General features: G+C 48.2%; 1 protein-coding gene across 1 annotated transcript; it reads right to left on the bottom strand.

The window, feature by feature from the left end:
• Nucleotides 1–1,042: 1,042 nt before the first annotated feature.
• Nucleotides 1,043–22,454, bottom strand: ACAD10 (acyl-CoA dehydrogenase family member 10). The gene is made up of 21 exons (XM_054996929.1): nucleotides 22,349–22,454; nucleotides 21,556–21,753; nucleotides 19,732–19,880; nucleotides 17,893–18,087; nucleotides 16,802–16,960; nucleotides 16,269–16,428; nucleotides 14,826–14,967; nucleotides 14,149–14,217; nucleotides 13,527–13,708; nucleotides 12,831–12,981; nucleotides 12,351–12,496; nucleotides 10,999–11,172; nucleotides 9,058–9,428; nucleotides 8,182–8,322; nucleotides 7,746–7,883; nucleotides 6,673–6,763; nucleotides 6,067–6,225; nucleotides 5,481–5,653; nucleotides 4,175–4,322; nucleotides 3,246–3,319; nucleotides 1,043–1,927 (listed from the first exon to the last, which is right to left on the bottom strand). The coding sequence occupies exons 2-21, from the start codon at nucleotides 21,740–21,742 to the stop codon at nucleotides 1,793–1,795; spliced, it is 3,144 nt and encodes a 1,047-aa protein (XP_054852904.1). The 5' UTR covers nucleotides 21,743–21,753; nucleotides 22,349–22,454; the 3' UTR covers nucleotides 1,043–1,792.
• Nucleotides 22,455–22,460: the final 6 nt, after the last annotated feature.

The following is a 22,460-nucleotide window of genomic DNA, read 5'->3' as shown; positions in this document are numbered from 1 at the left end:
CTGCTAGGGAGGCAAAGTGCACTTGGTATGAGACCACATGGCACTGAGCGTCTCTGTGTAAGATATCTTGGGCAGAGAGACTCTGTATCTCGCAGGCTCACTTGCTTCTGATTTGCGCAGTTGCTTCTGAGGTCAGTTTTTCCATCTACGGGCTTATCAGACAGTGAAGTCTGAGCGTGAGCACCACCTTGCTACTGACTGTGTGTTCACTGTGCCCAGGGCAACGTTTTCACTAACGGGGCTTAGCTGTTCTGCTGGCCATATTTTGTATTGTCCTTGTTTATTGTGTGTGTCAGTTTTAATATGTTTTACTGCGATTACAAATGGCTGTTGTCACTTTGTTAGGTTTTCATGCTGTCATCCATTTTTTTAATGGTTTCTGTTTCATTTTACACACACAAGCTGCCCTGAGAGCCAAATCTGGCTGACTTTGTGGGATGAGCAAAACAAGCCCATGTACTTTATTTCTAATCTGTCCTTCTCACAGGTGCAGGAGTCTAAATTAGCCAGGATGTTTCTGCAATTTGGAGGTTAGAGAAAGGGAGCAGTCAATATGTACGGAGTATAATGGCCTAAGCCTAAGGCCGCTTTCATGGGAGTAAGCCCCATGCAATAACATGGAACTTACTTCTGAGCAGACTGGCTTACAATTGTTACCTACACTGCCTATTTGCAACTTTCAGACTCGGAGGAAACTGAAGCAGCCATTGATGGCAGGCCCTGCTTGTATGCCTTATGACTGTCACTATATTGGGATACCACGGGGGGGGGGGGGGAGCCAGAATTGGCAGTGCAGTCAGCACTTCTACACAAGTGAGAATAAGACTCTCTACCCTCAAGAAAAAAGGCTCAGCTTCCCCTTCAACTCTTTCTTTGGTAAAATAAAAACTTTTATTGATTTATTTTGGAAAGTGTTGAGGTTGGTTCCAGTTTTGAATTAGGTTCTCCTTTGGTACCAGTCTTTTGCAAAAGTGAGTATTAGTAGAAGCTCTGTTTTTGCTTGCTGCTGAACTGTTCCCTTGTTTCCCACCCACCCCCCCTGCTTTCTGGGAGAAAACAGGCAAGGAAGAGAGAGAAACTCAACACCTCCCTCTCCCTCCCCGCCACTCCCGCTCCAGCCTTTCAGATTCTGGACACACAAAACTTATCTGTGGTTTTGCAACTGCATTGCACAAAACAAAGCGCAGGCAGGGGGATTGTGTTCTTTTCACTCTGCTTTTTCAGACTGGTTTTGCAAGATGTTTCAAAATTGATAGGCTTTGTTCCGTGATCCTTTCCACCTCTTAAAAAATTACTTCAATTAATTGTCATATTAAAGTGCAGAAGACATAACAAAATCACCAATTAGTGTGTGTGCATGGGGGGGGGGTGCTCTCTGCCAGAAGTCCATGGGATATGCTTGGCTTCTCTCCCCCACCTCCTAATCAGTTTTCAGGATACTTAACTCAGATCCAACATGGGAAAGAGCAAGAATGCCTTGGCGGTAATCAGAGGTTCAGGCCACTGAGAACGATTCCAGTCGTCACTTATCTTTGGATGCTGTATCTCTTCTAGAAGATCCCAGAAGTTGCTGAAAATAGCGGGGAATTTCAGCAGGGTCCCTAACCCTCCGAACAGCATGCTTCTGTGATTCATTCCCCCTAACTTGATTGTGCTTATTATTAGAAATTGGAAATAGCCTATGTTCACCCATGCAGCCCCTTCCGCCAGCTTCACGCCCTCTTAAAAGCTGTGGACCTGAATTCCTTGCCCACTTCGAGCTGACTGTTCCTGACCACAACCTGGGGCACAGCTAACGCTTCAGTTCCATTTTGGCGATGGCTGCCTTGTGGACTTCATCAGGGCCATCAGCCAGACGGAGAGCCCGTGCCCAGGCAAAGAACTGCGCCAGTGGATAGTCGTTGCTGAGACCTGCTGCCCCAAAAGCCTGCAAGAAAGCCAGAGAGAAGGTCAGGAGCTCAGAGGAATGCCATTTTTAAAGATGTCTGTAGAACAGGATGGATTTGCCCTTACAAGAGAGCCCTCTTGAGAGTTTTAAAAAGGTTCCCCACATGGCTAGTCCGGGGCCTGTCAACAGATATGCTCAGGCATTAATGCCGAGGCACACAGGGGACCAATTGGTATCTGAATAAAGGGAGCGTAACCGCGCCCCCCCCCTGCTGTTTTCTCGACAGAAACAATCTCAGGGTCACTGTAAACGTTATTTCCATCATGAGTTCCGCACAAAGCCAACCTTGGCTCTTGCAGACACACAGCAGCTTTGGGGAATGGCTTGCATAAAAAAAAAGGGACGTTTGGAAAGCTGCCGCTGGGGGAGGGCGAGCGCCTGCCTTTCTCCCAAGCTTTTTTCCACCATGCAAAAGGTGTGTGTGTGTGGGGGGGGGAGTATCCTGTTGTGTCTGTTCCATGTGGAGGTATTTAATTTATGCCTTAATGATTTAATTCCTCATATTTCTGAAGATGAATTTCATCTACCTTGCCTGGCTCATGTCAAAATACCCTGTGCATGTGAGATAGCAGAAATGGGAAAACTGTCCCCCCTCCCCTGACTGTTTTTGCACGGGGGAGGGGATGCTTGGGAGAATGGCAGGGGCATTCCCTCCCTGGTGGCAGCTTTCTGAGCTCCAACAGGCCATTCCTCAGAGTTGCCATGTGTCTGTGCGAGCCCAGGTTGGCTCTGTGCCGAACTCGTGAAGGAAGTAACATTTAGAGTGACCCTCAGGGAGCCCCTTTGCCCTGATGGGGAAACATAAGGGTTAGGCTTCATGAATGTTCTCCCCAGCGGAGCAAATAATGGATCCCCAGCTTGGGGAAATGGCAGGAGGGGAAGTATAAGCCCCATTCTCCCTATATGCTACTGCAATCAAGCAAGCTCCTGGGAATTAAGTTCCAAGCAGGGAACTCCCACAGCGTATCTGGTTGACAGGTGTGGTTGCTGACCTCCTGGAGATCTCATCTCCAGACTTCAGATATGAGTTCTCCTGGAGAACTGGCTGCTTCAGAGGGTAGACTTTATGACATTATGCCCTGTTGAGGTCCCTCCTCAAATCCTGCCTTCCTCAGGCTCCATCCCCAAATCTCCAGGAATTTCTCAACCTGGAGTCGGCAACCCTATGGACAGACATGTGGGGGGATAACATGAGAACTTTCAGGTCCTAAGGTGAAAAGAATGTGAGAAGGATCAAGGAGGTCAGAAACCGAGGAGGGAGGGAGTGCCTCTCCATGTTACCCCATAACGCACTCACCTGAATAGCCCGGTCAATGACGCGTAAAGCCATGTTCGGAGCCACCACTTTGATCATGGCAATCTCTAGAGCAGCTTCCTGTGTGGGGTTGGGACAAAAGAAGATGGCAGCTCTCAGGCCAAGCCATTTCCTCATAGAAAAGGGCCCTCAACCTGTCTATTCCTCAGCTCCCCCCGCCCAGTGCAGATTTGCAGCGTTCTGTTTCTTTCAACCTAGAGGCTGTTTCCAAATGGATAAAGAGGAGAACAGGGCCAGCCCCTCTCCATGCACCGGGCTGTGTGTGAAGACCTTTCCCTTCCCAGCGCTATTCAGCAGCTGAGGTGGCTTTCTGTAGGAACGGTCAGGACTGTGAGAGTGGTGGAAGCCACCATTCTGGGTCAGGCCCCAAAACACCACACTGGAGCAACCTGGATAGCCCAGGTGAGCCTGATCTCGTCAGATCTCAGAAGCTAAGAAGAGTCAGCCTTCGTTAGTACTTGGATGGGGAGACCTCCAGCGAAGACCAGAGGCAGGCAATGGCAAGCCACCGCTGAAGGTCTCTTGCCATGAAAACCCCACCAGGGGTCGCCATAAGTCAGCTATGACTTGACGGCACTTTCCACCACCATGGGGGTAAATAAAAGGAGACCCTCAGTCCACCCTGCAAACTTGCAGCTTTCCCCAGTCATCATCCCCCACCCTTTTCTGAGATCTATACCAACAATGGTAATTCCAGCTTCAAACCATCCCTGGCCACTCCCCTCCCGTCCCGGCCTTCCTCCCTTGACTTTGCATTGCTCGGAGTCCCATGATGCAAAGAAGAGACTTCTCAATCTTCACTACAAGCCATGGCTAAAGGGGACAGGCTGCCCTTGTTCCTCTATGGGGAGCAACAGGTGACCCCAGGCCCCCTGGATTTGAAGCCCCCACCCCCTCGCTTCCCCAAGCACTTGCCTTATTTCCGACCACATCCATGAGGTGGGCTGCCTTGAGGACCAACAGCCGGGCCTGCTCAATTTCAACACGGGACTCCGCAATGGCCGCCCTGATTGTGCCTTGTTCTATTAAGGGCTTTCCGAAGGCTGTGCGTGACATCACCTGCCAAAACCCCACACCGGGCTCAGAACAGGAAAGGACAGTCCAGCTGGCAGGGGCCCGGCCTCTCGAAAGCCTCCGGGATCCCTTGAACTGGATCCCAAGTGCAGGGAAAGGTGAGGAGATGGAGGGACCCAGGAGGAGGGGGGGGAAAGAAATGGTATGGGGGGAGGGGAATACGGAGAGAGATCCTTCTGCAACTAGGGTCCCCCACGATGCAACTAGGCCCGGCCTGGCAGTCAGCACTGTGCAACTGGGACATCGTTTTTCTAGGTAGAGGCTGCCAGCAGGAGGGAAGGAGGGCAAGGTGGATACAGGGGGGCAGATGAAGGCAGGTTGGCTGGTGGGTGGAAAGGAAAGAAGGAAGCAGGAAAAGGGAAAGGGCTATGGGCTTTCAGGAGAAGGGAGAAGGGGAAATGAGCGGCTCTTCTCTAAGCCCTTGTGGGTCCCCCCCCCCCCCGCCCCGCTTGTTGTTCTCTGATTGTGATAGCCGGTTTATATGATGTAGCATACCGATGTCTACTCCACTGATCTTTAATTTGTGCAGTCCAGTTTTATTGCATTGCCCATTGTATGCAGTATGCTATTTTTTCTATTTTATAACTCTGTAATCTGCCTTTATCTATGAGAAAGGCAGACAAAAATAGTAAACAGTCCAGTAGCACCTTTAAGACTAACCAACTTTACTGTAGCATAAGTTTTCAAGAACCACAGTTTTCTTTGTCAGATGCATCATTTGTAGCATAAGCTTTCAAGAACCACAGCTCTCTTCGTCAGATGCATCTGACAATGCATCTGATGAAGAGAGCTGCGGTTCTTGAAAGCTTATGCTACAGTAAATTTGGTTAGTCTTAAAGGTGCTACTTTTACTATTTTGCTACTACAGACTAACACGGCTAACTCCTCTGGATCGCAGACAAAAATGAAATAAATATCTTTATGAGCGATTCCGTGCCATTGAATAGGAGTGGAGAACAGAGAGAGATTCCTGCGGCACCCTTTGGGTTCTGCATAAAATACTCCTTCAGAGAGTAGGGGAGAGGAAACACAGAGCAACATGATGCCAGACAACGGTATGCCGTGGCAGGTGGAAGTCATTACTCCAACAGCAACAGAACCCATTGGAAAGAGGTGCCTGACCCAACAGTTGGGGCTGCTCACCCGGTCCTTCATGAGAGCCAGTGCTCTTTCCGCGTAGCCCATCAGCCGCATGCAGTGATGTATCCTTCCTGGGCCCAGCCTCCCCTGGGCGATTTCAAACCCTCGGCCAGGACCCAGCAAGATGTTCTCTTGGGGAACACAAACGTTTTCAAATGTGATCTCTCCGTGGCCAGCTGGAAGGGGGGGACACACAAGACACAGAGCTCAGTGCTTTTATTTTGCATCGTTCTCTGCGGAATGGAAGAACCCGACTCTCCTAAGCCACGGACTGGAGCTTTCAGTGCTCTGATGCTGACTGGGGGGGAAGTACAGGGACAGACATGAGGCTTTCCTGGAATCTTTAAATCAACTGTGATTCCACATGGTCAGTCAGCAACCACCATCCAGAACAGTCACATTTCATTGGAACAAATGAGAGCATTTCACAAACCTGTCTGCGTTCGGGTCTTTCTTCTCAGTTCTGCAAGGGGATTTCAGATTGCTGTGTACGCATACGCAGGTGGTGAAGGATGTTTGTGCATGATAAAATGGGGGGTGAGGAGAATGATGTAAGCCTTTACAGAAACTACCCCAAGCAGAACCTCACCTGGCGCATCATCCAAGCCGTACACAGTGAGCAACCGAGTGACTGTAAGGCCAGGAGTGTTCATAGGAACAAGGATCATCGACTGCTGCTTGTGCCTTGGGGCGGTGGGGTCAGTCTTGCCCATAAAGATGCAGAGCTGGCAACGAGGATCCAGAGAGCCTGTCAAAGAGAGAGAGGCTGGTTGACCGCTTTGAGACTGGCACTGCCAGTCCCTCCATTCCTACGTAATGGGCACGCATGCCTTGGTAAAGGTACGTAACAGCAAGTGAAGACAGCTTATGTTTGGGCAACGAGAATGACACTGCGCATGCACCAGGACTGTGTTCCAAAGGGTTCTCCAATATATGCCTTCCCGGGAACTCTTTCCTGATGGCCAGGCTCAAGTGTCCAGGCAGGTAGTCAAGTGCCCAACCAGCCAGAGAGGAAGTGATGACTTTGCAGAAGTCCTCTAGGAGACTTCCCAGAAGTTTTTGCTTCCTACAAGCCAGAAACTCAAATTGCTGAGCCAAGAGGCCAATCAGTCCTTCAGGGCACCAATCCACTCTCACTCAATCACACTTTTACTCCACGTCTCAGTGGAAGCAGATGGGAAAAAGAGCAACGTACCTGATATCCACCATTTGCGCCCATTCAGAACATAGACGCCTTTTCCCTCGGTGATGGAAGCCTCAATGTTGGTGGCGTCTGAGGAAGCAACCTAAGTGAAATGCTTCATTTTAGAGTGAAGCAGAACAGACCAAATGGGACATTTCTTGAGCAGCAGAGCTGAGCTGGGAGGACTCCAACTGTGTTCCACACAAACATACCTTTGACTGTCTCAGGAGGAAAGGAATGATTCTGCAGGTTGGAAGCAGAAGTCAGCTGTGGAGAGTAGCTCTCCACAGTGTGCCCTTCCTCTGTGCCAACAGGGTTTTTTTCAATTTTAAAAAAAAATCATTATCAGAATATATATTGATTTCTCATTGTAGCGACAGGCGTAACAAGTTCTCTGGATTCGAGCTTTCATTTTTTAAAAAGTAAATCTCGAGACTCTTCCACTGTGAATATATGCAAAGCTATACCTTTCCCATTATATCTCTACAAGGGAAGGGGATGGAGACTTACTTTTAAAAAAATGAAAACTGAGAATTCAGAGAAGCTGTAACATCTATTGTTACAAAGGTATATCGATGTAATCATATTCTAGTACCAGTTTAAAAAATAAAAATAAAAGGCCCTCCGGTGGCAGAGGGAGGAAATAGCTACCACGTGAACAGGAAAATCTGAATTTTCCCACCCGCATAGCAGCTGTCTAGGCTTTATGGTGCTCTTTCCCCCAAACTTTTGAGAAAGACTGGAGAAAAGCTGGGGGAAATCCCCAAAGGTGCATGAACGCACTACAATGCTGTGGGGAAGCATGAAAAAAAAACCCACTTCCCAACAGCACTGAACCTGAGGCAAATAACCCATGTGGAAATGGCCGACATTTCTTGAAACATGACATCTATGTTCACTTTTGATACGCCATTTTCTTTTGACCTAGGGTGGATGGGATAAAACTCCACCGTGTTTAAACAAAGGGTGTTGGCTTTCTCAGTCATGTGTAGCAAACCAGCTCTGACTTGGCCTGAGCTCCCCTGCATGTATGTATGTTTGAAAGCTGAGACAAGGGCAGCCCCCTTTTGCTAGGGGTCACAGACCTGCGGCTCCGTCATAGCAAAGCAGGAGCGGATCTTGCCCTCCAGCAGAGGCTGTAGCCAGCGTTGCTTCTGTGCTTCTGTGCCATAACGTAGCAGCACCTCCATATTGCCAGTGTCTGGGGCAGAGCAGTTGAATACCTGAAGAAACAAGACACCATGAGCCAGAAAAGGGAGAGCCTGCAGAGCACTGGAGGGGGGACGGGATGTGGGTTTGGGTGAGATCTAGAGAAGAGAGGCCCCCTGGCGGAGAGGAAAAGGAAGGCAAGCCAGAGCCAGAACTCACAGCAATTGCAAGGGAAGTCTCCCTTCCGGTCTGTGGCTCCCTCAAATCTCCCTACAGGGACCAAAGGTCCCCAAATTCTCTCTTGAGCCCCTTTTTCAATCCACACCTGTCTGGCTTCCCACAGCACGCCTGGCAGAGCTTTTGCAAGGGTACCTCAGGTGCATAGAGCGAAGTCCCCATCAGTTCACACAAGTGGGCGTACTCCACATTTGTCAGGCCTGCTCCGTATTTCATGTCTGGGTCATTCTCTGTGGGTATGAAAAGATTCCAGAGGCCCTCGGACCTTGCCCTGTCCTGAAGGAAGAGAACAGGCAGATACATAGGAACGCACAGACCCACAGGGCTACCTTCTTCTACGGGAGGCCCTACGATACAAACTTAGGACACACCTGCACGTATTCTGATTTATTTATGAAAGCAAATTCTTGGCCCTTATGACTTTGAAATCATGTAGTTAGCGGCTGGTGCAATGTATCTTAGAAAATGGGGTAAAGATGAGAGGGACTTCCGGTGATTTGGGGGGGGGGGGGGACACACACACTTTAGTGCCACATGCAGCTTTGTGTCTCCCTGCATCGCCATCAGGAATAGAACAGAGGGCCAAACTAGATGCGACAGCAGCGTCGTGTCTGCCACAGGGATGCCGCCACTGTTTTTAATGTGATATATACTGAAGAATCTGAGGCACAAGAACATATGCACGAACACACACCGAGCTGCCCTCTTCCGAGTCAGACCCTCTTGGCCCACACGGCCAGACTTGTCTCCCTTGATTGGCAGCAGCTCTCCAGGGCTTCCTGAGAAGCCTCTTTCAGCACACAAATGTTTGAAAACATTTCACAAATTATAAAACCAACTTCAGAATGGCACCAGCCTCGTGCCAAAACGTAACCAGCAGAGAGCAGGCAACCAAACCCCACCAGCTTCAAAGCAGCATCTGGGACACGGAGTGTGATTCCTTTGTTTCTTCCTTCTGCCGCACAAAAGATTATGTTGTGGCTATGCTTTATCCCAGGGGGCCGCACTTGCCTTGAGCTCCTCTATGAGGGGATGTGGAGTCCACCTGCTCTGGGAGGCCTGATGGTCTCGCAGGACCTGTTCAGCCGGATAAATGTGGGCGTCCATAAATTTCTCCAGCTTGTGATGTAGCTCTCGAACTCGGCTAGGCAGGCCTTCTGGAGAGATGACCAGGTGAGACCCAGAGCATGGCCCCGTGGCATAGCTCCTCCTTGGGAAGGGGCTGGGACCAGCCTGCGTGCTAAACGGTTTGCTCAGAGGTTTGGGGGCTGAAAGCCCTTTGAAGATTCGGAAGCCTTCTTTGGTTGCAAAATCCCAGCCGAGGTTTGCCATCAGCTCCGCCTGCCTCCCACTGCTTTCGGCTGTTGCTGAGCTAGCCTGACCTGTGGGGAATGAACAGCAGGTATTCACCTCGCCTGGGTTGCTTACTTATGTACTCTTACATGATCATTGTTCTGGGGTGTAGGGGCGAGAGGCCAGGTTAATCTATTGCAGCAAAGATGGACAGGAGCCTTGTTACATTTGAAAGACTTTTAACATTTTATTCCAGCACACTTTTTTGTGGACTGGAGACCACCTTTCTTTGAAGCCCATTGGCTTTAGTCTATGAACACTTATTCTAGAAGACAATTTTATTTGTCTTTAAGGTGCCACAAGACTGCTGTTTACTTCTATTCCAAAAAACTGCACTGGTAAAAGAACTGCCATCATAGATCAAGGCCACAGGCCCAGTTTGACCCATGCTCTGCCTCTAATGCCCCAAGGGCCATGGAGCATGGTTAATCTGCCAGGGTTGTGACGAAGGGACCTGCGGTCTGTTCCTGGCATGACAGCCGGAGGTATACTCTGAACACAGAGGATCCATTTCCGGCAATCACTGCCCTAGGAGTTCACTCTTTACTCTTCATGCGCATTAACAACAGTCATTCCCACAACACAACAAATGTAGCAAAAGTGACAGTAAAAGAGGGTAGCATGTAAAACTTAACATGCGCAGTTCAAGTGGCACAAAATAATAACTGACAATGTTATTAATAACAGCAGTAATTGGCAATTATATGTTTTGTTATTGCCTCTTGTTGGGGCCCAGATCTGTTAGGTTCCAACCCCCAGAGAGTTGCTACAGCAAACAGTTTGACAGGGCCTGGCTTGTCCTGAGGCACCGTGTGCAGGTCCCGTTCTTGCCAAACAAAGAAAAGAGAGCCACAGTGTAAAGTGTACAACGAAGGAAAAAACACCCCGTGTAAGCACTAGGCAAAAGAAACAACCTCTATTGTATCATCAGCATACATTACTGTATTACACAAAACTCGGTTTACTATACTGTTTACATTGTGGGGCAATATAGTAAACCAGGTTTTGTGTAATTCAGTGTCCTTGAAAATGTTATAAAAATAATGATAATATTATTATTTTACAAAACATCTACTGAAGATATTATAGAGGTTGTTCTTTTGCATAGTGATTGTACGTGGTGTTTTTTTCCTTCCGTGTTGTTCCTGTTCTTGCAGCCTGCTGGTGCAAAGACTTCTGGGCGTTCTCTTCCTTTGCTCCCTACCAGCCATGCCTCCCCTACTTCCACACAGTTCTGTAGGGCCAGTTCAAGGTACTTTGTCACCCCAAGCAAGGTACAGCCATGCCCTCCTAGGCTTGTGCCACTACCAGTCTGGTCCAACTTAAGCCCAGGGGCAATGCTGCAGGGGCATGGCTTTGACCCACCCAGTGCTGGTGCAGTCCCAGGAGGGAATGCCAGCCTCTGCTGGTGCTGCTGAAGCCCCTGCATTGCATCGGCCCCCTCCTCTCCATGCCATCCAAGGAGTTGCTTGGGTGGCTCGGCCAAAGAACCAGCCCTGCAGCTCCAGGGAGCTCTTAGGCGAAGCTGCCTGAAGGCCTCCGGACAAGCCTGAGTGGGCCCTGTAGCAGGGACAGGCCTACCCGATCCCCTTCACTCACCTGTGAGTGAGCGCTTGTACACCCCTTGTAGGATCGCTGCCACTCTGAAAAAGGAAAAAGCCATGTAGAAGTTCCAGTTCTCGATGGGGGGAATGCCCATGTGGTCACAATACAGCAAGAAGTATTCCTCTGGTGTAGGGATGCCCAGCAGGCTCAGATGACGGTCACTCAGACCTGCAAGCAGGGGAAGCAAAGCTAGTTCCTGCGGGAGGCTGGTGCAAGCTGTACTGCTGCACAGAGAAACATCCAGTTGGATCCTACGGTTGGAAGCGGCTTGTGGTAGCAGATCATTGGCTGCCTTCCTCTTCCCACAGCCACCAGTGAAGAGGCTGCGACTGCAGTGATCAAAGAGCCAGCAGGCACAGCCAGTGAGGAGGGGGAAATCAAGAAAAACGACCCCCTTCCTTGACTGGGCACCAGCGGAATGCAGCATCCTCTGCCAAACTTACGGTTGCTGCGAGAGCAATGCAGAGGCAGTTTTGTCCAATTCCCCATCTTCACTGCAGTCACCAGGGCCCAACGGCTTTTTGTCCACTGGGCCCCCACAATCCCCAGCAATGCCTTTTAGGGGCTCCCAGAGGGGAGGGCAGGGAGAGAGCCACCACCACAAGCACCTGATACTCAAGCGACTATAAAATCCATCCCTTAATATTTTGCTTGCATCTGATGATATGCAGCCAGGGGGAGATAGTCTTCCCTCCTCCAGGGTTCTCCTGTTTGCAGGCTTCCCCCCCTCCCATAATGGAATGGAATGGAGAAAGACCCTCAGTGAGGAAATCTGCAGGGAACAAGACCCATTCATTTTCTCCCTTCAGGCTCTGGGACAGCAAATATGTTCCCCCGAGGGCCTTCCAGAGCAGCCTGGTGGTATTCAAGGCAGCCACTTCCTCTTCCTATTGGATTGGGCCAAGGCTTGTCAGTGGGAGCCAGGGAAGCGTGGGCAGCAGCCTCCAACCACAGTTTGTGGTCCATCACAGGCATATGGCATTCCATAAGTCTACATTGTGACATGGGGCATTGCTCCTCCCCAGGGAATTCCTGGAAATTAATAGCCAGGAAAGCTTGTGATTTTCAACATGATATGCTTGGTCCTGTCATGGAACTATCATTCCCGGGATTCTTTGGGAGAAGCCTTGAGAGACGCTGCACAAGCCTGTCGTGTAGACATGCTCTCCGTGGCCACCTCACGATCGCCTGTGGTGAGGCCCTGCCAGCAGCCATGACGGGGCCCCACTTGCTGTGGCTCCCTCCCTCTGCGGGGCCAGGCCGTGGCTTCAGAATACCCGCCCCAACCCAGCTGTGTTTGCTCTAAACAGAGACGCGTGTGGGCGTTTCTCCTCATGCCCTTGTACCTTTCAGGATGTCACAGCGAGATGGCAAATAATACACCAAGCAGTTATAGGCCACGTCGGAAAGAGGATCACCCAAAGTGGAGAGTTCCCAGTCGAGGACAGAGAGAACTTCTGGATTGTCTGGATGGAAGACCAGGTTGTCCAGCCTGCCGAGGAAAGGCAAGAGCATCTGAGAAACCCTGGCAGATACAGGCAAGGCAGGCGGGCATGTCGACCCTTTAAAACAAGTTGATGCTAAAGAACCACCGTTTGAGGAGGAGGCTTAGTTCCCTGGCCCCTTCCCAGAACTTCCAGGCTTAATGTTTGCCTGATTACCAAGCATTTTGATGAGAAAAGCAGCTCTTCAGACATGTACGCACAGGTATGAAGGTACAAATTGCATCCTGAGAAACAGCCCAAAGTCCAGTCCTGGGAGATCATCCCTCTCTGTGTTTCAAGGGCTCTGGCAACCATAGTGAGGAAGATGCCTTTGGCCGTTACCTGAAATCTCCATGCACGACAGAAAGCCGTGGGCTGGTGGGCAGATGGGAAGGGAGCCACGCCAGGAGCCTCTCCATGGCGGGGACTGGGTGCGTCTCTGTGGCTCGGTACTGTTTGCTCCAGGTCTGGACTTGTCGCTGAATATAGTTGCCTGCGACAGGAAGGTGATTAAAAGTGTTTTTGCGCATGCTTGTCCATTGCAAGAGTCACCACAAAGGGAAGCAAAGACAGAGAAGAGTCCAAGCAGCACGGGCGTCGTCGCCCCACTGCACACAAAATACCCCTGTCGGGAAGAAAGCCTCAGTCATGCAAATGACAGACAGGGCAGTGACGCTGTTCCTGGACCATATCCCCCCAGGCTGTGCGCACAGAGGAGTTTGCTCAACAGAATGTTCCTCTACGTCCCCTCCCCAAACCAATGCACAGACATCAGGGAGAAGAGTTCTAGTCTATCCCTACCGCTCTTCTGGCCATGACCTTCCCTCCTCCAGCTTCATTCCTCACTCAGCCCTCCAAAGACCTCCTGCTTCCTCAAATACCTCTGCCCTTTCTCCCTTGCTTCCCCAAGGCCTGGACCTGCCTCCTCTCACCTTTTGGCTGGAAGGTGAGAGGAGCCATGCGCTATCTTTTCTTTATTTAACTAAAAAACCAAACAAACGTCTATCCTGCTCAAGGATCTCCCAGGCGGGCACACACCTTGCTTTCCATAATCCTCCAAGCCGGCTGCTTTGATGTCCACACTATGGACCTCACAGAGGACTCTGTTCATGGCAGCATAAATCTCTCTCCGCTGGCTGGGCTCGAGTCCCGGAAGGGAGGGGTCCTTGAAGATCCGGCCGGTGCAGTATTCCATGAGATAGAAGGGGGTGCCAAGGATGCTGGGATGACATAAAAGGATCACAGCAAAGCCCCCAACACTTTCATTGGGACAGACGCCAAATGGCAAATGTTTTGCCTTACATCCTGCTCTTTAAACTCAAAAAAGTTGAAAACTCCTTGATGTGAAAGGGTATGTCGTTGTGGGAGCACTGCGGTTGAGTCCGCTTCACATCTTACGGTCTTTATTCTGAAGCTTCAGTTAATTTTCTGGCACCCTGGATTTCTAAACTTTCTGGCAGTTCATTTGAATTTGTGTTTTTTCAGATTTGCTTTTCGATACAAACAAAAAGATAATCATTATCAGTGATATATTACAGTTAGAGCGTGATTGCAAAGGGTCAAGTCTATGCAAGTGGGATCTATGATGTCTGATTTGTGTCCTATGCTCACTGGAGTGGAACTGAAATAAATTGACCTGAGCTAAGAGGAAGAAATTCACCTTGAATCTTCACACAGCGAAAGAACTTTTGGAACCGGAATGCCAGACACTGCAAGAGCCTGCAAAACCCTGCCAGGGAAAAGAATGAAGGAAAACATTAGAATTATTGGCTTTATTACCTATTATTTTATCTCGTCGATCCTCCAAGGAGCTCAGAGCAGCATACATGGTTCTCCACTCCTTCCTTTTATCCTCAAAACAACCCTCAGAGGTATGTTAGCTGAGAAAAAGTGATTGTCTCAATCACTCAGTCACTCTTTCTCAGGTCAAATGAACTGCCAGAAAGTTTGCCCAGTGAATGGCAGGAATGGCTGAGAAGAGAGAGTTGAAACCAGGGATCTTTGGTCCTAGGCCAACAGTAACTGCTACACTACAGGGGTTCCTTGTGCATTTACAACAGAACAGAAGTTATAAATGGATAATGTTTAGCGTTCCTCTTTCTTTTTTTAAAAATGGCTGATTCGTAAGGTGATAACTAAATTCATGAAGGTAATAAAAAGACTGGATGCAACAACAGATTAGAAAACAGAACATATTTTAAATATGTTAGTGAAGGACTTTGCAAGCTTTTGAGTTGCACAGAACTCGCTTGATAAAGAATCTTGTGAAATTCGGAGGCACCCGTCCTTCTACATGAACACAAGTTGGTCAACTTAGAGACGTGATTCTACTTTCACCTGTACTCTCTCTCCACAGCATGGGCAGATGGCAGCAGTTTGCCAGGCGGTTTCTTCCTCAGGACCAAGTCGTGATCCCCAAACCTGATGTAGTAAGTTGGATTTGACTGCCCATGGCTGAATTGCCGCAGTAGCAGAGGTCCTGGAAGTTGGAGGCCAAGTGATCAGTGAGTGGAAAGGGATTAGAAGGGATTAGATCCTTGCCGAATGCAGGTCTGGGTTTAATAGCAACTGTCATTTTACCTTAGTCTGACATCATCACAACAACAACAACAACAATATTCAATTTATATATCGCCCTTCAGGACAACTTAATGTCCACTCAGAGCGGTTTACAAAGTATGCCATTATAATCCCCACAACAAAACACCCTGAGATGTGGGTGGGGCTGAGAGAGCTCTGAGAGAACTGTGACTGGCCCAAGGTCACCCAGATGGCTTCAAGTAGAGGAGTGGGGAATCAAACCCAGCTCTCCAGATTAGAGTCCCGTGCTCTTAACCACTACACCAAACTGGCTCTAACCACTACACAAAACTGGCGCAGCTGACTTTGGTCAGTGAAAAGGAGGGGTTCAGGTGCTGAAGTGGAAAGCCCCAGGCCTCCAGAGAAAGACCTCTCTGTCCCTCAAGTGCCAACTGCAGGTTCACACACGCTGCTTCAACGTGGAGGTTTTCCTCCATACACCCCCCCCCCCAAAAAACTGCAATAGTTCTTTTGGGGGCTTGCAGCCACGCCCTCCTTTCCAGGTTTTCCTAGCTCTGCTGCAGATTTCCTCAAGCCACCTTTGGTGTGATCTTTCCGGAAAATATGGATGGGAAGCTGCAGGTTTTATTTTTTAAAAAAAAACAGCAACCCAGCAACAACAGCAGAGGGTGTATTGTCCCACACTCCCAGGCAGGGACACACACCTCAGCCACTGGTTTCTAACCACCCTCGTGATCAGAAGTATGAATTTCACATCAACCTATCAGATCACCCATCCCAATCTAATTTGTGTGCACAGAATATAGTGAGATTGCCAGGAGAAATAATCTTCTCAGAATTTCATGAGAAGGCTAAATGGCTATCTGAAGAAGTAAGCCTTGCCTCACAAAAGCTCATGTTGAAATAAAGGTTTTCAGTCTTTAAGGTGCCATTGGACTATTGTTTTATCTTGCTATGACAGAGTAACCTGGCTACCACCTTGCAAATAAAATGTATTTGGCCAATTAGACAGGAAGCTCTGCTATGTTATCTTGTATATTTTATCTTCTGTTGTGACCTGCCCTGAGCCCGCTTGTGAGGAGGGCGTGATATAAATATAAATAATAATAATAATAATATTTGTCACACAGCCTCATGTGTTGACATCACAAAAGCTCAGGGTTCACCAGCACTTCATAAGGCCTGCATTTCTTAAAACTGGAGTATGCTGTTTCAGAAAGAAAGGAAATACTCTCATACCTTCTGCTTGAGCCCCCAAGATATGTTCAAGGTATTTCTGGAGAGGGTCTTTCGGGATTTCCATTGTTGGCCTCACAGAGCACGTGTACGGAATGGAGCGCTGCAAAGGGAAACTCAAACAGGCCTCTAATTCACGAATGGCCAAATCTGGGTCATCAACCTGACATGAAGAGATGAGAGAGGGTTGAGGAAGTAAGCACAAACTCCAAGAGGAAAGGAAGGGGAGAGCCAGCTAAATAAAACTGCCATTTGCATATGCCACGCCAGAAGGCACCTTTGCCTTCACATTCTGCTTAGGAGGCTCCACAGGCTGGTCACTGTTGGGAGGCAGGGAGCTGGACTGAATAAACTTTGGTCGGTACCAGCAAAGCACAGCTTAAGTTGTTAAACACTATCTGATCTAATAGGGATGGGCACAGATATCTGCCTAACATTTAAGATCATCGTCACAGGCAGAGTTCCTGGATGGCTTTTCTGTAAGGCGGCTTGTACTGGCACTTGACATCACAAGCCCCCGCTGCATTGCACCTCACCTTCACTGTTTTAATGCCCAGCTGAACAGCAGCTTTGAGGTTCTCCCCAATGTCATCCAGAAAGATGCACTCTTTTGCTTGAACATCCAAACGCTCCAAGCACACCTTATAGATTCGAGGGTCCGGTTTGCAGATCCCTTCCAGGCAAGACTCGATTATCTAGGGGGGAAAGGCAAGAGATTCAGTCTGGTGTAACACAAGTACAACACACAATGGGCCCATTCTGGTCTCAGAAAGGATTCAGAAATGGAGGAGAGGAATGGAAATGGCTCCCTGGTGGAAGTGCAGTGGAATCCCCCACCATGATGGGAGCTCTTTTGTACCTTTTTTACCTATCTGCAGGACCAATGGTTTTCAGGAAGATCTTGAGATTAAGAGTCAGTTCTAGTCCCTTCCAAGGGCTATCTGCACTCTCCACCATGCAGCCACTCATTCAATTACTCAATTTGACTGGTTTAATAACAGTTAGCCATGTATGTAGTGCTTTCTAGGGTTCAAACCACTTCAGTTACCTCGCAAAAGCCCTGTCAGGCACAACTGCTGTGGGGGGGGGGGCGGGGGTTAAGCTTGAGAAAACACAGCTTGCCTAAGGCAAGATTTGAACTAGCGATTTCTGGACTTGTAGCTCAGTCCCCTCACCCCAACACCACACCAGCTCTCACTTTTAAACTTTTTGATTATTTAAACAGATGCCCCTAATTAAGCAAATGTGGGGATATTTTAAGAAATGTAAATTCTCTTGAGTACAAGAGCTTCCTAACTTGCATGGGGCCCGCACTCTCTAGAAGAGGCATTCCCCCTCTGTGGTCACACAGCACAGCATTCCTCTTCTAACAGTCTTCTGCAGCACTTGGCAATGTGATCTAAAAAAAGGATGCACTTTTCTTCAGAAGTGCGTGTTTCTTTATCTATAAATGGTTGGAGAGTTGATTAGAACTTGCATGGTCATTGCAAGATTCTGGACAGACCTTAAAATGGGGTTTGAGCTGCAGGTGTTTTCTCTGTAGGGGGAACAGACAAAGGCAAGGTGGAAGGGAAAGACAATATTTTAATAGAATCAAGATATTTATTTTGATGCAACAAAACCTTACCACATCAAATTGCTTTCGGTCTAGGGGTAGGAAGCTTTCTCCACTGTGTAAATAAAAATTGTTACTCAGAACTGCAGTCTTCAGACCTTCACTCCGGATACACTTTATAGCTTCGGTCATAACCGGGTGCTGTTTAGACATGGTGTTGCTGGTTAGATCAGAAAAAAAAGAGTCAACTGGAACGGAGGAATTTGCCTAGAACAAAAGGAGAAACATCCGTAGGTTGCTCGACAGAGAAGACTGGGGTGACTTATTTAAAACATTTGTATCCCAAACAATAAAAAGATATTAAAAATCCACTTTAAAAATGTATATGCGCACACACACAAAACCAGGAATGAAAAATGAATGAGGATGGGTCGGTAAGGAAATGCCCGACAAAATATAAAAGTCTTGATCTGCTGGGAGAAGACAAAGATTGAGGGGGATAAATTATTCTTCCTGGGGAAGAAATTCCATGATTTTGGTGCCGTGACTGAGAAGACCCTTTCTCAAATTGTCTCAAGTGATGGGACCCCCTGAAGCAAGGCCCCTGAAGATGACTCTAGTGGGCTGGTAGGTTCATTTAGGAGTTGGTGGTCCTTAAGGTATGCAGGCCCCAGGCCATATATGGCTTCAAAGATCAATGCCAGCACAAATTGGGCCCTGGAAGAGATTGGAAGCCCGTGCAAATGGAACATGACTGAAGTGATATGGTCCTGACAACAGACTCCATACAACGTTCTTGCTGCACCATCTGTAGTTTCCGGACACTCTTCAAGGGCAGTCCTATGTAAAGTTGCAGTAATCTAAGATAGATGTTACCAGGGCATGTACCACAGTGGCAAAAGAGCTTTCTTACCTAGGAAATGACACAGTGGGCTCACCTGCTGAAGCTGGTAGAAGATGCCCTGTTTATCCATCAGGAGGCCAGGATCCAGCAACACCTCCAGACTGCAAACCTGCTCCTTTAGTTTCTCACTGCCACTACAGCTGCCGAATCAGTGCAGTGAATCAGGGTCTTCACATTGCCCGTTTTCCTGCCCCTGTCTCTAATGGTGGCTGTCCTTCCTGGCACTGGGAAGGGGGAGCTTTTTCAGGATTTATAAAATCACGAATTGACTAATCGTTGTAGCATTATAACTCTACAGTGATTTTTCCATTACCAATACTCCCCCTTCTGAAAAATGCTCAGGTGGCATGGGGGGAGGTAAGAAATTGCCACCCCAGAGGACTTGGGCAGTGAAAATGATGCCAATGGGAGCAGGACCAGGGAAGATCTGGAGTTTCCTCTCCACAGGGCAGCCACCCTGGCTTTGCTACAATCTTTCTAGGAAGATAGTAGTCGAGCAGGTTTTGGAAAGATCATGGAAAAGCTGGGGGAATGTTGGAAGTTGCATAAAAGCACCAGGATGTGTGGAAGTGGGGGGAAATGCTGTTTCCCACTAGCATCTGAGCTGGAGCAAACACCAAGCGTGGAAGCAACCTAGGCTGAAACTTCTTATATATACCATGTCGCGGTTTGCACGGAACATTATTTTCTAGCACAAGAGAGGAAAGAAGAACTCAAGAAGAGCAAGGAGGGAGCCAGCGTGATTTTGGAGACAGAGTGTTAGACCTAGGAACGGGAGAGCCAAGTTCCAATCTCCGTGCAACCAGTCCCATTCTTTGATTCTAAACAGCCTCACAGGGTTGTGGTATAGCTAAATAATTTTCTTGGAGAGAGGGTGGGGAAACAAAGTCAATGGACAGATAGCATATCATGGAGGAGTCTTTTAATTTCTGTTTGTGGTTGTTGCTATACACTGTAGGGATCCAGTTCAAGAATGCCCCCCCAATCAAGCAGAGAAAATGGCTTACGATCTTGGAGCACTGCTGCCCAAATTCATGCAGAAACTCTGCTAGGCTCAGCTCCCCTCTCATGAATCTCGTCCAGGGCCTGTTCTCTCCTCCAGATATTATGGCCTGCCTGATGGTGCCGGGAGAGACGCAATTCCGGACCTCCCACTCTAAATGAAAGAAGGCAAATCCATGAGGAATGTTTAACTTCAGGAGGCAGTGGGCAGGAAAGAGTTTCTTTGAGTCTGATGCATTCCTTTTCTACTGCACAATGTGGTGTCCTTGAGAATGACAATATAAAAGAACCAGAGGTCTTAGTCGTGTTAGTCTGTAGTATCAAAATAGAAAAGAGTCCAGTAGCACCTTTAAGACTAACCAATTTTACTGTAGCATAAGCTTTCGAGAACCACAGTTCTGCATCTGACGAAGAGAGCTGTGGTTCTCGAAAGCTTATGCTACTGTAAAGTTGGTTAATATAAAAGAAATGATATTCACATTCTGGGAGGTTCAGAAACTACAACCTAAGGAATGGCCTTTGGCCAACTTTTGATATTAAAAACACTCCATGGCAGATCTGAGGTGTCAGAGGCAGACCACCAATGAAGCTGCCGGTAAGAGGAGGTACGGTGATGGGTCTGGTTAGATTCAAGGCAGAAGGTAATGAACAATCTGGATGGAGTCAGGCATGATCTGGCGATGCTTGGTTTTTCATGATGGCTCAGAGCTGGTTAGCTAGCAAAACATCTTTGTATTTGCAAAAGAACAAATAGACATAAATCTGACATTAAAAATCACAACACTCAAAAGCAAGTGGGAGAACTTTCAGGACATTCTATTGCTGACCTAAAGGTAGCTATCTTCATACAAAGAAGATTCAAGGGCAGATTACAATGTGAGATTGCTAAAGTTGAGTTCATTTACAAGTTTAGAACAATGGAACTCCCAGGGCTGAATAGAGACATAGGATTCTTATCTCACTACAGATGTTAATTTCTCCTCTCATCAAGCTGTATTGTACCGTTATATCCTGACTCCTTTCTTTGCTTCACTTTGCTTCACTCTGTATTGTACCGTTATATCCTGACTCCTTTCTTTGCTTCACTCCTCCCACCTCCTGAATAGGATATAAAGGCTCAGGGTTCTCCACTTCTCCCTGTATTTGAAAAAGGGAGCTTTCACTCTCGAAAGCTCATATCCTGAAAATCTTGGCAGTCTCTAAAGTGCCAATGGACTAAAATCCTGCTGTATTTGCCAGGGCAACGATAGCCTGGCAATTCGCAAACCCTACTGGGAAGGGGCCTGGTGAAATGGGAGAAAGGCTGAAACTGCCATTTTATAAACAAAGTGGTGAATGCAAAACAACAGTGGAATGCATTAGAGACTCTTAGGAACAATAGTTTAGAAATGAGACCCTTGTAATATTAAGATTTTATTAACCCATTTGAATGACAAATGCTACGATTTACCATTTACTGTTTACATATTATTTCAATTGTTTAGATCTCATTCTGAGCCGCCTTGGATGCCCCGTGCAAAGACAGCACACAGTTTAAAATGAAGAAATAAAGTAATAAAATCAGTTTGAAATGCTAGGCTCCAAGGCATCCACCGAAAGCAAATTCAATCTTTGCCTTGGATTCGGACTAGATGGGAATGATACAGAATGCCACAAACTTGGACTCACAGAGGAAAAACAGCTGCAGCATACCCCCATTCACACAGGCTGATGAAAAAGTCACTTCCCAGATCCCCTCCCAGGCATAAAACCATTCAGCAGGCAGACAAAATTCATAGGCTCGATAAGGCTGACTGGGCAACCCTCCAACCCTCCCAAAAAGCATTCACCTGCAGCCAGTTTTAATGGAGATGGAAGGAGAACACCACCCATATCAAAGATCACAGCTTTATATGGACAGGATGTGTAATTCCTTCTCAGCACCAAGTGCAGAGATTGACAGCAGGCATGCTGTGAGATTCTTGATCTTCTGGCACAGTGGTGGTAACAGGCTTGGAACAGCTTTCCAATACACATTCTGTAGAAGTCTGAATGTAAAGAGGAAGGGAGAAGTTTTAGAACTATCAGCAATAATCTCTTGGCAAGACTGTTAGCTCTCCAGTCTACACTGGTTTCCCCTTTGGGATGTTATCTCTGCACATCGCCATGGCAGGCTGTCAAACAAGGTGAGGTTGTGGCAGCCAGTGGAAGGTTTGTTGAGGGGGGGGGCACGGCTTTTGTCACCATTAGGGTTGCCAACTATGCATTGGGAAATTCCTGGAGATTTGGGGGGTGGAGCCTAGAGAGGGTGAGGTTTGAGGAGGGAAGGGACTTCAATAAGGTATAATGCCATAGAGTCCACCCTCTAAAGCAGCCATTTTCTCCAGGGGAACTGATCTCTGTTGCCTGGAGATCAGTTGTAATTCTGGAACATCTTCAGGCCCCACCTGGAGGCTGGCAACCCTAAGTCTCCAGGCTCCACCTAGAGGTTGGCAACCAAAAGTAACACCCCTGTTAGCGGCCTCCGTTTCCCCTTCTGTGCTGCTGCCTCTCAGGGCTTCCCTTCCCAGCGCACTTTTCATCTCGTTCTCCCGCTTCCCTTCCTCCCGTCTTGGGAAAATACTCAGTTGCCAAGCAACAGACCCTCCGGTGACGTCTGACCCGAGGCGATACCTCGCCGAAGCTTTTTCGGCAGCTCTCGCGAGAGTAGAATGCAGCACCGCAGAAAAGGCCTGAGCCGCCGGGAAGAAGCGCG

The sequence above is a fragment of the Eublepharis macularius genome, chromosome 13 (genome assembly GCF_028583425.1).
Source record: "Eublepharis macularius isolate TG4126 chromosome 13, MPM_Emac_v1.0, whole genome shotgun sequence".
Classification (NCBI taxonomy): domain Eukaryota; kingdom Metazoa; phylum Chordata; class Lepidosauria; order Squamata; family Eublepharidae; genus Eublepharis; species Eublepharis macularius.
This window is presented reverse-complemented; position numbering and strand designations above follow the sequence as displayed.

Excerpts from the sequence above, each read along its gene's own strand:
- ACAD10 (XM_054996929.1), bottom strand. The coding sequence starts at position 21,742 with ATGTGTATTGGAAAGCTGTTCCAAGCCTGTTACCACCACTGTGCCAGA. Across the intron at positions 7,884-8,181 it reads CTTCGCTCTATGCACCTGAG|GTATTCAACTGCTCTGCCCC; the intron begins GTACCCTTGCAA and ends TTGTTTCTTCAG. Across the intron at positions 6,764-7,745 it reads TTGCTATGACGGAGCCGCAG|GTTGCTTCCTCAGACGCCAC; the intron begins GTCTGTGACCCC and ends CATTTCACTTAG.